This window comes from Athene cunicularia (assembly GCF_003259725.1).
Source record: "Athene cunicularia isolate RWA chromosome 2 unlocalized genomic scaffold, athCun1 chr2_part1, whole genome shotgun sequence".
Lineage (NCBI taxonomy): Eukaryota > Metazoa > Chordata > Aves > Strigiformes > Strigidae > Athene > Athene cunicularia.
In genome coordinates this window covers 28,833,129-28,848,022 of record NW_020799095.1, presented here as the reverse complement: position 1 = coordinate 28,848,022, position 14,894 = coordinate 28,833,129, and the positions used below count along the sequence as shown (strand labels likewise).

The following is a 14,894-nucleotide window of genomic DNA, read 5'->3' as shown; positions in this document are numbered from 1 at the left end:
CCCCTCCGTTTTGATACAGAGCTGATAGAATAAACCTAATGACTTTGGAAAAATGTACTGGATAATATCACTTACTGCTTCTCTAGAGAGTATAAGGTATATGATAAAATGCCCTTAGGATTCTGGGCTTGTAGATTCCTGAAACGGCTTTCTGGCCTGCCTGAAGTTGCCGTGCTCATTCCCAGAGTGGAGTTGCTCAGAAGAGCTGGAATTAAATGCTGCATATCACTGACACACCCTGACATATCCTCACTTCAGTTGTTTTCAAATTTGAATTTGCAGACTGTTTCCTAGTGGTGGCAAAGCTCTACTCTAAGCCACTTAGATCTACATTTTTATACATTTATGGTTTGTGTGACATAGGTTTGGTTTTCTTATTTGTCTTTCACAGAGTAAGAGAAAGAGCCCACACATTTGAACAAAAGATGTAAGTTACAAGAGCACAGACTCCATACTTAGAAAGGAAGCTTGATCAAGGAGCTAATCCTGCTGCAAAGCACTTGCAGAACTTCATTGTGTCTTGTGATTTTTTAATCTGGTTTCCACTTTCATTTAAACTTAAAAGGGGATAAACGTAATCATTTAATGTTCTAAGGCAAACTGCAATTAAAACCTGCTTTTCATTCTTTTACTTAAGAAAGATTTGGAAAAAGAACAGCTGAAAACTCTCAAGAAGGTAGTCAACTATTTTGAAAATGGGCTGGTATCCTTTTTGCCACTGTAAAGTTCTGGAGTCACGGTGGGTTTTATGTATGGTAATACTCTGACTTTTCAGCAAAGCATTTTCTGATGTGCTGTGCTTCTACATGGAAAGCAGTGATAGTCCACATACATTCTCATCACTGGCCTTCTGGTGCACACACAGCCAAGGTTGGTATGTTAGCAAGATTCTTGGATGCTAATTTACTACAAAATTCAGTAGAGGGATCTCACGGGTACAGGAGTTGGAAGTGTTCAAGATGTAATTAGTGTACTTTCAACTCAGAATAAACAAGTATAATAATTGCCATTACTTAAGAAGCAGTAGATAAAATAGCAATGACTTCCTGTGAGAAGGCATTTTAAAGACAAATAATGTCAGACTAATTTATCGGAAACTTTTTTCCTATTTACGTTACAAATTAAAAGACTTCCAATAATCAGAAGTACTAGGGAGGGTGTGCATATGGAGAAATATGATTAATTTTGTACAGTTGCCACAGTGATTTAAGCTATTGCATTACTTCACAATTGAGTTGTGGCTAAGTACTTAACAGGAGTTGCCATGACTCAGTGGATTGGTCTCAGCGATCTGTTCAGTTTTGATCTTGTGCCTCTATCCTAGATTAGATAATCTCAATATGTCCAGATTTTCGAAGTTTAGTCACTTGGGACTAGAGTAGGAAAGAATTTAAATTCCTCAAGCTGTCTCAGAATTTAGACAAGTAAATCTGACACTGTGATGTAAAAACTTTTCATCCTATGTTTTAGATATGCTGAACATCCAGTGAGTTCAACTGATAAAGCTAAATCAGATTTGCAAGAGTTGTACTTCTGTAAAACTAATTTGAAAAACCTAAGTATTGACTCATATGCTTCATTTAGACATCTAACTTTGAAAGCACTTGCCTTGTTTTTTATTGATTGTATCTTTAAAGTATGATAAATACAGTTTTCAACTTTTTCTCCTGATTCATAGCAGCACAAACAATCTGATTTCCTTAACTTTAAATTAAAAGCCCCTTAAGGATTTAGCACAAATAATCGAAATTCTTAATCTGTGTGCAGAAAAAATGAACAAGCAAGAAGCTTTCACTGAGCCTTTATGTGAACTTATTAAATTATTTGGGTAAGTACTTCAGCCCTTCTTTTAGAGATTTAAACACTGCTTATTAACATGTTCATACATTTTCCAAGGCAACTGACATATCTATAGCACCTACCTACAAGGCATCTATATCTGCAAGGCGTCTTATTATATCATCCTTTCTTTTCATGAACTGTGTTTTCCTTGAGTCCAACTTCTTCTGGCATGAAGGAGGGACCCATTTTAGCAGTTCAGTATCTGTGGAGCTAACAATCATGTAATTCAAAACTGTATTGGTATTGGCCCCAGCTTGCTTGGAAGCAAGATTCCCCAAGGTGCCTAAGTTGTTCTGGGACTGCTGGCCTCAAACGATTCAGCAGCTAAGTCTTGCTGAGGTATGTTTTGCTGTTTCAAAACATACCTCAGCAGTGTAAGTTTAAAAGCCTGAGTTGACACAAAGACCCTTTAATACCTGAAGGCAAGCTTTACAAAATGACAAGCCATATTGCAGAAGAGAAAGAACCACAACAGTTGGAGGATTTGGGAATTATAATTATTTTTAAAACATATTGCATGAAATTTTGGGCATCCTAATTGTCATACTGACTTAATATTATTTGTAGAATAGAATTTAGGTGGTATCCATGCTTGTCAGTAGTTATCTCCTCCTTTATAATTTAATAAAGTTACTTATGGAATGGTAGTAACTTCAGTTATTCCTGCATTTAATTATAATTGGAGAGAATAGGGAAGAGAAAAATTACACTAGACAGAATATGAGACGCACAGTAAAACACATCTTCAAATAGGTTTTTACATAGATTCCTCTCAGCTGTTACGTTCAATAAACAAAACTTCTCAGCTGCATCTTTCAGTTCCCTGAGCACCATCAGTTGTACTGCTTTCCTTTGCTGCCACACAGTGGAGAATGAGAAAGTACATCACGAAGTTTCTTTTACTTCAGTGTTTGGCAGAATCGTGACAAAACTGGAAATGAATGTATAAAGTCGATGAAATGTAGTTGTGAGTAAGATTTTTCAAGACTTTTCATCTCTTACAGCAGTTCAGCAATAATTGTGGTTTCTTCAATTAGTATATTTTGGAAGATTGCACCTTTGAGTTTTTCTTTAATTTCTGTACTATGGAAATTCTACTACAATTCACTGCTACTTCATGTGACAAAGAGAAGCCTGTAACTAGAGGGAGAGGCTGTTATTTAAAATTTCCTTTCAGATGCTAGAACTCGTGTAGTAAAATTTTCCATTCTCTCATAACTGCTGCTGTTTACCTGTCGTCTTCCCAGTTGTTTTTCAATGTCTGATTCTTCTTTCTTCCCCCTATTTATTCCACTATTTGCTCTCTCCTTTCTTTTTCTCTGGCTGTGTTTACAGAGGTAAGCCTACCGGAAAGCTGCTTCTACACTATGAGCTGAAGAGACTGTAGCATAATATTGTAATGTTTACTCTTAGAGAATTTTTAGCACTTACATGTTTATGTCATATCTGAGTACTTTGCAAATGTTATTGAATATTCTTAATACCCTGATTTTAAAAATAAACTTGTCATTGGGCTATTTGGGGTCAATTTATTGGGTTTATTTTATCCATTCCAAGACTCTTGCCCAGGGATATGATCCTTTTTTTCCACCTCTGCATATGTCTGTGCATAGTGTAGCTCTGCAATAGCTTGATAGCACCTGATAGCACCTAGATTCCAGTATTTAATCATCCACATTTAAATGACATTTGTTTCTTCAGTATTTCTTGTTGCATCAAATATGAAATATGAAAATATATTTATGAACATGTAACACTACCTGCCAAAATGTAATTGCCAGATTATGGAACTGGAATTTTAGTGTAGAATCAACATTGCGAAGAATGTGCTTGTCCTAGGAAAAGTGTTGTTATTTTCAAAAAATGTCAAGGAAGAAGAGAAAAGCTATTGAGCTTTTCAGTGACTTGATTAAACTGTTCTTCTGCAGTGTTTTAAGAATAGTTGTAATATTTTTAAATTTCATTTTGCAGATTACCATTTCAAAAAAAGAAAGTATCTGATGAAATAAGCTATTCTGTGGCAGTTTCAAAATCCATTGCACAACTGGGTGAGCATAAACTGATACACCACAATAAAATAATTATTATGCCATAATAAAATTAACTGTATTATTAGTGCAATTTTAATTTCTTACCTCCTTAGTAAATGTAAGTAACTTCTTTCAACTATCCATAGAGTCCTCTGTCCTTTTTAATATTTGAAAACATTATTATTTTGCTGTGCAGCTAGCCTGCATATTAGTTAGCAGAATTACCTATTTGCCAATGTCAGAAGGTACATGAGATAACTTTATCAGTACAGCTGAAGAACTAAACCTGTCTATAGCCTGCTTCATTTCATTTTGCTCTGAGAAATGTGTATTACTATAAACACAAGCCTAGGATAAGAGGAAATGTATCCTTCCTGATTCTTTGAAACCAAATGGAAGAAACAAGTGAGAAACAGTAACTCGTGACTCCCAGCTCAAACCTTCAAAACCCAAAAGCCTGAGACCTGTCACCTTACAAAGGCAAAATACTATTCAGTTTAGTGCCATGCCTTACTAGGAGCAGCAGTTTCTGACTTCAGCCTCCTGCTGCATCTGAGCTGTGAGCTTCTATCTTTCTGAAATCTGTTTTAAGAGACCTGTTGAGGAAAAAGTGTCAGTCATGACAATGTCACTGGACCTTTTAGTACCAAAATATCTTTTTATGAGCTTGCATGTCACATTTGTGATTTTCAAAGAAAATACTGCAAGCACTGTAGGGCAAAAAAGATTTAGAATAAAGCAGGAATGCTATATTAGCTCTATTAATGGTAAAGAGGTAGCACAATCAGCCTGTCACACATGAAAAAAAGAATACCTTTGAAATGTGTGAGAAAAAAATGCTTGTAGAAGTCTGTTTTCACAGGTCCAAGTAGATAGCAGAATGGCCTTCTGGTTTCAGATAGTTTCAGATTCTCTTTAGAGTAACATGTCCAAAAAGACACTAAAATCTAAAAGATTGATTATATTATCCATGTTAGGCACTGGTAGCTCTCAATGGAATTCTCTTTATCATGTGGGAAAGGGTCTGTTTCTGTGCTCCCTTTATGTCATATCATGTCTCCTAGAAGAAGAGTTTCTGACATTGTAATGATGAGAACAGCCTAGTGTAGTAGCTTGCTTCTGAATTCCACAATTTCTGGAATAACATCTCTTACAAGGATCTGGAGCCATAAAGCAGAGGAGATCACTTTTTGATTAATCTTATGCTACTCTTCCCAGTCACCTTTTTCCTTTTTAGTGTGGGAGTCTCTGTCCCTTGAGTGTTTTATAATCAAACTTTGCATGAAACGACAGATTTGTAGGGGGTATTAAGTACTGTAAATAGAACTGTTAAGATTACTTTCTAAATAATTAAGAACTTTGTAAATTACATTTTTTTTCTGTCTCTGACAGGTTATTTGATGAGGGTTCCAAGCTCTCAAGTTAGAATACAAATCTGTAAGTGTGTTGTTAGCTTTTATAATATGGAGCTACCAAGAAAACTGCTTTCAGGTAAAGCACAGTATTTTGAAATCAAGTGTTTATCATCCCAGCTACTTTGAAGTGATGCTTTTAATTAGCCTTGGATTAATTTTTCTTTATAGTTACCATATCTCATATATTAAATATATAGCATCGGCAAATGTGCAAATAACGTGTTTTTATAGAAATGCATACTCAAAATCTGAAATTAGTTCATCAATGTGCAAGGTATTAATTATTACATTTATGGGATTAGGATTAAATAGTATCCAGAAAATGTGAAGTAGTCACAAGTTCTCTGAAACGTGGACAACAGAGTAGTTAGGATCAAAATTGTAAGAAGGGAAATGTAATTTTCAACTTTGTATATATGGCTTGAAAAGAAGCAGCTCTGGTTTCACTCGTGTTGCTTGTGATAGAGCTGAGCCCATTTAAATTTGATGGAGTTCATATTATATGGACACATCTGAGCATGGGCTTTCAATAAATTTTGTGACTTGTCTCTGCAGGAAGAGACTGATGAGGACTGCGTACAAGCTCAAGCATGATCCTCTGGTATTATAAATAGGCATGCAAACTGTCATCAGAACCCAGTACTATTTATTCCTTTGACCCTTATGATGGTGCCAGAGGCTGTTATCAGGCAAAATCAGTCAGGATCCCCTCCTAGAGTGGCACAGGATCACGTGCTGTGAGACAGCACTAGATTTATAGGCAGCCAAGCTACAGATAGACTTTGTCACAATGTGGATCCAGAGCGCATGCAAGGGAGCATGCTGGATGTCAGTGTGCTCCCTTGCTGTGTTCCTAGAGTGTGGCACTAGTTTCTGTGCCCTCTTGCTAGTTTTCATTTATTTTAGGAGCCCTAGAGAAGCTGCAGCTGCAACAGCCCTCACAAGATTCTAGAAATATGAAAGTGTATATTTACCTATACAAACAAGACTCAAATCCTGCAAGCAGCTATGCATGCATTTAATGGTATCTATATCTGTAAATAGTTCCATCAAGATAAGTGAATGATCAGGGACTGGAGCACCTCCCCTGTGAGGACAGGCTGAGAGAGTTGCAGTTGTTTAGCCTGGAGAAGAGAAAGCTCCGGGAGACCTTATAGCAACCTTCCTGTACTCAAAGGGGCTACAGGAAAGATGGGGAGGGACTCTATCAGGGATTGTAGTGATAGGATGAGGGGTAATGGTTTTAAACAGAAAGGGGGTAGATTGAAATTAGATATAAGGAATAAATTCTTTCCTGTGAGGGTGGTGAGACACTGGCACAGGTTGCCCAGAGAAGCTGTGGCTGCCCCCTCCCTGGCAGTGTTCAAGGCCAGGTTGGACGGGGCTTTAAGCAACCTGGTCTAGTGGGAGGTGTCCCTGCCCAGGGCAGGGGGGGTGGAACTAGATGTTCTTTAAAGTCCCTAGTAAAAATAACAGGAAAAATAGAAAAAAGTCAATGTTAAGTATTAAGGGATTTTATTCTTCTCCAGATTTAGTAAATAAGATATATTATCTCAAAAATGAAGCATGTATTTCAGTCTGATTTTGTAAAGTAAAATTCTTCATCTCTAAGCATATGTGTAAACCTGGCCAAAGTTTGATCCTGCAGAGTTCTATTACCTATAAAGTAATACTTAGAGCCTATCAGAGTTTATGCTTAGTTAAGACTTCTTTCACCCTGTGCATTACCTGCATTCATCAATCCTGCATTTCATGTCATTTAATATATATATTTTATAAGCTATTTAAGATAAATTTTACTTTTATGAGTTAGCATGCTTCCCCTTCCCATGTAGTTCAGTGATGAAATACGGTTTTGCGTATGCATGGACAAAAGTAAAAACAGGGACAGATTAGAAAGGCAATCTTATAAATCAGGGGTTAGATTCACATATTTTAAGTAATGAGATAATAAAAGGCATCAACTCTCTAGTGAATAGGCTACAGAAGAGAACTAGGTCCTGCACCAACAACTTATTGCATGACCTGAAGAAGGTTTTTTACCTCTCTGTAATCATGCTTGTTATTTCATTCTGTAAATTCTAGGAAGCAATTAATTTGTTTATATAGCATTTTAGTCCTCTTGAGTGTAAGTCTGTTGGATATGCTCTAAGCACTATTAATACTCAGATACAAGAAAAGCAGCTCTTGTTGGTTATTAAATTTTTTTTCAATTGACTTTTGGACCAAGGAAATATGATACTCGGTTCTCAGTCCTTTCTTAGAAAGGATGGATATTTTATAAAGTAACCAATATTCTGAATATTTACTGCATTATAACTACAGCTATCGTTTGTGCAGATTACCAGCCAACAAGTGCAAACTATAAAATTCAGATGGCTGAATCAGGAGGATTAGCAGAAACTCTGGTTTTGTCACTAGCATTACTTGAAAATCAGCTTACTGAGAAGTTGTGGGTACTTAAAGCTCTCCAGCATCTCTCCAGCTCCGGTTAGTACAAACTGTTCTTTCAGCAATCTCATTACTTCTGGTCTTAGATCATTTGTTTTCTGAACATGCCTAAACCAATTACTGACCTACGGGGAATTAATTATTCATATTTTCATAATTTCAGGAGTAAATTGCAGACTTATGATGAAGGCCCAAGCAGCCAGCAGACTCTGTTTGTATCTAAATGATGTCGATCCCTCCGGACAGCTGGTGTTCCGCTCCTCAGAAATCCTATGGAACCTGTTAGAAAACACCTCAAAAGAAGAAGTCGTTAATCAGCTCAGTAGCTTGGAATGTGTATAGTAAGTACAAGGAAGCATTTTGTGGATTAATATTGTAATTTTGGAGATGTCTAAAGCATTGTTATTGTGTAGCATTTTGTTTGAAGTTAATTGACAGAAAATACAAAAGGGGAATGGAGGTCTCTCATTAAGTTTCCGGTATTAACATATCTGATTCTCCAAAATGGAAACACTACTGGATGAGACCTCATAGCCAAGTAGCCCATGATTTAAACTCCTTAGGCATCTGTTTCTGTTTCAGTAAGTTATAGGTAGCACTGTGGCCTGTGAGATGCCAGGAAATGGTGTGTGTGTGATACAAGAGGTGCCTGGCAGATAGCTTACAAACTCAGTGGCCAGGGTTCAGCTAAAAGCACATCCAGTCAACTGCAGAACTATTTCATTGTCAAGCCTCTCTTTATTTCACGAACACAACAACCCACCAGCAGTTGTTCCTGTTACAGGGTGAGAGGGAGATCAAGGTGCTCTGCTGCACAGTGCAGGAGGTATAGCCCTATCTGTTGCTCTGTATGATGAAAAAGTTAATTGCACCATTTTCAGGCTCATGTATTAGGCTCGGTAGGCCAATATTACTGCACTGTTGAAGTACTTATATTCTAAAATTGGTAGGCAATTCTATGCTATGATATATGAGGCTTAGTGCTAGATCCTGTGCTGGAGTAAATAACAAGTTCTCCCTTAGTGAGTTACACTGGTTTAACTATTTAGGATTAGACCATTTCTTCATTCAACAGCATCCATTTCCATGCTTGAGTAAACATGATGTCTTTCTATTAATCACTTATAACACATATAGTGTAAGGTGCAATTTGTAATACATGCACCTTGCGTATATGCTTAAATTGGATGTCTAGTGGTACACATAAGAATCCATTTCAAAATAAAGTTTTAAGTTACTTCTCTTGCAGTTAAGCCCTAAGGCTCTGAAAAGTGTGATGCTGAATGAGGATTCATATACCTAGGGCTGTCTAAAATTAGAATATGAAAACAAAAATGTAAAATGCATTTCACTTTCTTTTAAGTGCTTTGAAAGAAGCTTTTGTAGACCTTCTCATGCATGGTTTCCGGCATTATGATCGTCAGCTACGGAATGACCTCTTGGTGATTGCCACATTACTGGCTCAAAACCCTGCAGCACCTATGATTGTAAGTATTTATAGTTATATTCCAGAGACTAATAACTTCTCTTTTGCTATTATATACTCAGTATTTTTCCCCGTTAGGGTTCTAATATTTGTTCTACTCTGACTCCAGTGCTTTCCTCTTTCTTAGATTTGCTGAGCAAGAAACTATTTTTCTTTCTGCAATTCCCTTCACCTCGAATAGACTTCAGATCCGTAGGTCATTAGCCTGGAGTACTAGCATCAACCTTATTTAATACTTAGAAATTTACACTAACTATTCATGTGCAGAAGTTAATGTTAATTCCTGTACTGTACAGATTCTCAGATGTGCCATTCTGTTACAATGTGTTTGCACTAAATCTCATTTGTTGGTTGAAGATGTAGGGGTAGAGGTTGTATTCAGAGGGCCAAAATTCAGCTGAAGTATCTGTGCCTCATAACTGGGAACAAGAAGGTCCTCCAAAAATCAGCTCAGAAGCTGAGAAAATAATTACTTAGATCCAGTTAATAAGAGGCACATAAATTCTTTCTAAGACTAGGTGACATAAATGTAGTCCAAAATGCAATCATGACTTGCCCAAAAAGTAGATGACTCATTCTTCTATAATACTCCAGAATTTTTATGAGGAAACTGCAGAGAAGTTAACATTTTATAGATATTAATAATCTCTTACTCTCCTGTTTTAAAGTTGAGATTTAGAACTTTACATGAAGTTGTGACATACATACTGAATAATTAAGCAATTCCTGTAGATCATGTAGATTGGCTCTTCAGGAATGGATTACATTCAGGGAATTCATTGCTCAACCTGAGTACAAGTTTCCCAATTGACTGTATTACTTAAATAGATTTTATAGTCTGTAATAAAGATTATAATCAAGCTTTCTATTTTATCACTAACCATTATGAAATGTCTGTTATACTACTGCAGCAACATATTTGATGTCTAAAACATTCAAATTGTTAATCTGGCTGTAGAAACAGGGCACTTTTTTACAACAAGATAAATAGACAGGACACATTATTTTAATTCCTTATGCTACAAAGAAGAAATATTGTTTCAGTGCAAGGAAAAAATGAAAATGTTTTCATTTAGATTCTGTATTCTCAGCCTCCCTAGAGATTTTAACTTACTTCACTTGTGGAGGTAAGTTACAAGGTATAAATATCAGGTAGACAAAAACATTAATGTTTCCACTGAATTCTGCCTTGTAGGTAATACCAGAGAAATTATCATCAGAGTGTTTGGGGTTTTTTTCTTAATATGCTATCCAAGCAACTTCAGAAAACTCTTGTATTTCACAAGACTCTAATTCAGAAATCAGCACAGGAATCTGAGCCTTTGAAAAGGAAAACCATTCTCTCACCACAAGTAAAGTGGAAATTATATGGAAAGTAAAGCTTATAATGATATTCATTATGATTATCTCTGTGTTAGAACAAAATTGTCTGTTTGGTAATTGCTTACTAGTTTCCATCAGAATTTAGTACTATGTTAATCAGCAAGGAGAAACCATTAGTAAGTTTTAATGTTGTTTTTTATTTAACCACTTTGCAATGGCTTTGTAAAGAGAATACAGCTACCATAGAGACAAAAACTAAAGGCAATATAGTTGTGTACTAAAATATTTTCTTTAAAATTACTTTTGCAATATTTTTCTGATTGTTAAAATCATTTGGGTATATGCTAATTTACAGAGATAGGCTGAAGAAATCTGGTGGGAGCTGGTGGAAAGCTCTGTGGTAGCTTTGCCGGAGTACTGAGGCCAAGCTGATGTATTTTGTTGCTCAAATAGACCAGTGTCCTGGAAACCATGGCTTTAATTCACCTCAGTAACAAAGCTCTTTTGCCACTAGTGTGCTGCATAGACACCTCCTGGCCTTGGTTCTATCTGTAGTTATATTAGACATAACTGTCCTTCTGTTAGCTCTCTAGGAGCTGTGAATGCCAAGATTTTATTTTCTGAATTTTTAGTATGTAATATTTGTAAATGCCTGTTCCTCATACGTGCAGTTTTCATGTGCTTACTTGTAAATGCATTGAAGCTGAATATTAGTGTATTGGTACACACAACTGAAGGCATAGAATTGTATGTACTGATGATCCTGATGTATAAACTTACATATGCACAAATGCATTTTAAAAAACGCAACTCTAACTGTATTAAGAATACAGTTTTCTTGTATGGTAGATTATAGTAGTGAATGCATATGTGTGAGACTTCCACATATAAGTTCAGACTTGTGCTGAATTGAGACATGGGTTTAACTAATTGTACCCTTAGGACTGTAGTTAGTTAGTATTGTACAATGTCCAAATGGTTAATCTCTTTGATAAAATTCTGTTTTAAAATTCTGCTATAGGATACATTAAGCTCTGTGTTCTGAAGAAAAAAGCAAAACTAAAATTAAATCATAAATCTTAATTTCACTGCAATTTAATTTAATTAATGTATGTTTTTTGAATGCCTGTTAGGAAAGTGGATTTACAAAGCTGTTAATAGTACTTGCAACATTTACTGAAGGTAAGAGATTTCATACTGCATAATTACACTGTTTTTACTTTTATTGATGATTTTTTTGTAACTCATCTACAATTTCCTTCATAGTTAAAATTCCCAATCCCTTGGTAAAAGGTCTTAAACTTACCTACTCTTATGAGGACTTTGAGCTGAAGAAGTTACTATTTAATGTAATAGGATTCTTATCTAAAGACCCATGTGCTGTACAGGTAAGTTGTAACAGAAGATACAATTAAAAAAAAAAAAAAAAAAGGTCAAAAGAATAACAGGAATGTTATTTAGCTGTCCATCTGGCATAGTCCAGTAGACTGAAATCAGCTGTTCTCCAGATCAAGAATTCATACATAGCTTCTTACTAAGTCCTGCTGTTTGAAAGCAGCATACAGTTTGTATTTTAGAAAAGTTACAAATCTAGCCCATGCTAGGAAAATTAGCTGAGAAGTGGCTACAAAGCATTATTGAAATACATGTGAAGAAAATAATAAAGTTTAACAAACCACAGTCTGTGGGAATGCTACAGAATATAAACAGAGTTTGCCTGTACTTGTAGCATTCATGACATTTTCTCAATAAAAAATAATTTTCTTAGTGTAGGACAGATAAAGTTGACTCATTGCTTTCAATTTTTCTTATTTGCATGTGAAATCTGTAAGCTGTCTCTCTTTTGTCTTGATTCTGCAGCTTCTCAGTGAAAATGATGTGATGCCAGCTTTGCTTTATTATGTAAAACCAAATCAAAAGCCTGGATTTCATGACTGGTCTGCTGCCCAATATGAAGAATTACAGCTTCATGCAATTGCTATTTTAGCTTCAGTGGCTCCCTTGTTAGTAGATAAATATTTGTCCTGCCAAGCGAATACTCTTCTCCTTGTGTTTCTAGAATGGTGTATAGGCCAAGGTCAGTAGATGCTCATGGCTTTCATACACAATAACCTCAAAACACAACTCAGCTGGACTTAACATGCTTTGACAAGAAGGAAAAATGTAAAACTTGTGAAGTTAGAATGATTCTTTTTCAGTGGGTCACTTAGAAAACTAATCTTTCTAAAAAAAATGACTGTAGGGTTTGGGTTTTTTTGTACAGAAGGATAAAATGGTACCCCATCCCTTGTGTAGCACTATACTGATATTCCTTCAGTTATGTGGGTGGCCACACATCTATACTGCCCATGTTTTAAGCTTGTCAGATACACTTATTGTGGCAACAAGTCCAACCAGTCATTCCTGCCATGAGGCAGGGTGCAATAAGTCAAACTCAGAACTGTACACAGTAAGACAGCTTCTAGAATAAAGCTGGCTTGTGGCCATCAGCTAAGAGCATGAGCTAAGCAAAAAGATAACTAATCGCACCCACTTTCATTGACTGGTTTTCTGGGGATGGATAGTTTTCATCATAAAATTGTTAAGTTTTTCCAGGAATAATTTTTCATCTGTGTCTAATGGAGATCAGAAGGTTGACCTTACAGAAGGGCTCATTACTATATGGCTTTAAACAAAGAAGCCTGTCTAACATTGAAGGATATTTTTTGTTTGTTCTTAGCTTACACTAATAAGCCTTTTTTTTTTTTTTTTTCCTTAGCACATTATTATTCTGAACATACACTGCCTGTCAAAAAAAAATTCATTGTGATTGCTCCACAGATTCTTTCTTTGGTCAAGGTAACAGTTTCCATGGAAGAGGTGGTCGTGGCAACAAACTTGCACAAATGCGCTACAGCCTGAGAGTGCTGAGATCTGTTGTGTCCCTTCATGATGATGCTGTGAACCTTAATTTGTGTGACCAGGGAGCAATTAGCCAGCTACTGGGTAAAGCACAGTTTGTACTGCTATACTTAAATTAGTACACTTCTGTTGACACTAAGAATGTTTGTTCTTTTTTGTGCCCTGTGGTTTTAGTGTGTTACTCCTTTGACTGCCGAAAAACTAAAAAACTTCAGACAATTAATCCAAGATGTAATTGATCTTATTTTGAACTTTGTAAGAGTTAACACAGATTTGAACTAATTAAGCAAAACAGACATGTGTAAAAGTGTAGGTGTTTAATTTCAAAGTGAAACGTGGCCCTTCTCCCTTTATGGTAGCCCCTAGGAACTCCAGCCATGAGGCTTGTTCTATCTAAGTCTATTATGGTGTCACTTTGCCCAACTCCTCTTTAGAAGAAGATTAATAACAATGGTACTTTTATATGAATAACACCATGAAAAATAAAAGCAGAATAAAACTGCGTAACCACTGCTCCTGAAATTTTAGAGCATTTTCTTGTTCAGAAACACATGCCTACTGTTACATTTGGTTTTAAGTTCCAATACCCACTGGTTTAAGTTATTTTCTTACAATAATAAAAAGTATCCAGTACTCTGAAAGAGTCATACTGGAAGAAACAAAATAGGTAAGATCCTTTAGAATTCAAAGTGTATGTTCTAATAGAAAGCCTAGAAATAAAAGGTTTTAGATCCTCAGTTGAAAGTTGAACTCCAGTGAAAACTCTGTGGGAATTTACAGTGAAAGCCAAATTAACACTATACCTTACCTATCAGATTCAAGTAACTTTTCTTTGGGGGAATTATGTGTTTGAATGTCCTCTTTCACAGTGATTCCTAGGCTGATTTTCTCAACAGTAGTAGTATTTTATGTCTCTCTCACAGTTTGTGAAGCTGTACAGTAGAGAAATCAATAAGTTCATTGCCTTTTTCTAAGAGTTCTTTAATTCAGATCAGTAGATCAGTTCTCTGAATTTATTGCACTGGCACAATACAAGGGGCAGCACAGAGACTAAACAAGGAAGAAGTCAATGCAAGCTGCTATCATTAACTCTGTCACCAAGAGTAAAGTCCATGAAACTACAGCATCAGATTGCTGCATTTTCATAAACTTATAAAACACAGGAGCTAAAACTGAACAGCATAAATAGATTCCTTTAAAAATCCCTTGATGTAAATTTGATTTTTTAAAATGAGCACTTCTTACAGAATTCTGACTTGTGTATAGGATATTTACATGTATAAAATATATTCATTTATAGACATCCTAAAGTATGCAGCAAACAAATCTAAAGAGAAAGAAGATGCCATTCTACTGGAAATCCAAGCTAATATATTATTTCTTTTGTCTGCTCTCTGTGAAAATGATCTTCACAGAAAGGTATGTATCCTTCTACCTCATACTGTG

The 14,894-nt window shown here is 35.9% G+C and overlaps 1 protein-coding gene across 1 annotated transcript in view; it reads left to right on the top strand.

Moving 5' to 3' along the window:
* The first annotated feature begins 619 nt into the window (after window positions 1-619).
* CFAP69 (cilia and flagella associated protein 69) overlaps window positions 620-14,894 on the top strand; it is a 28,147-nt gene continuing 13,872 nt past the window's right edge. Inside the window, exons 1-12 of the mRNA XM_026842379.1 lie at window positions 620-703; window positions 1,719-1,828; window positions 3,814-3,890; window positions 5,265-5,363; window positions 7,628-7,777; window positions 7,902-8,079; window positions 9,102-9,225; window positions 11,681-11,729; window positions 11,814-11,935; window positions 12,408-12,624; window positions 13,368-13,532; window positions 14,749-14,867. Coding sequence (XP_026698180.1) covers window positions 1,773-1,828; window positions 3,814-3,890; window positions 5,265-5,363; window positions 7,628-7,777; window positions 7,902-8,079; window positions 9,102-9,225; window positions 11,681-11,729; window positions 11,814-11,935; window positions 12,408-12,624; window positions 13,368-13,532; window positions 14,749-14,867 — 1,356 coding nt within the window. The 5' untranslated portion in view covers window positions 620-703; window positions 1,719-1,772. The remainder of the gene's footprint in view (window positions 704-1,718; window positions 1,829-3,813; window positions 3,891-5,264; window positions 5,364-7,627; window positions 7,778-7,901; window positions 8,080-9,101; window positions 9,226-11,680; window positions 11,730-11,813; window positions 11,936-12,407; window positions 12,625-13,367; window positions 13,533-14,748; window positions 14,868-14,894) is intronic.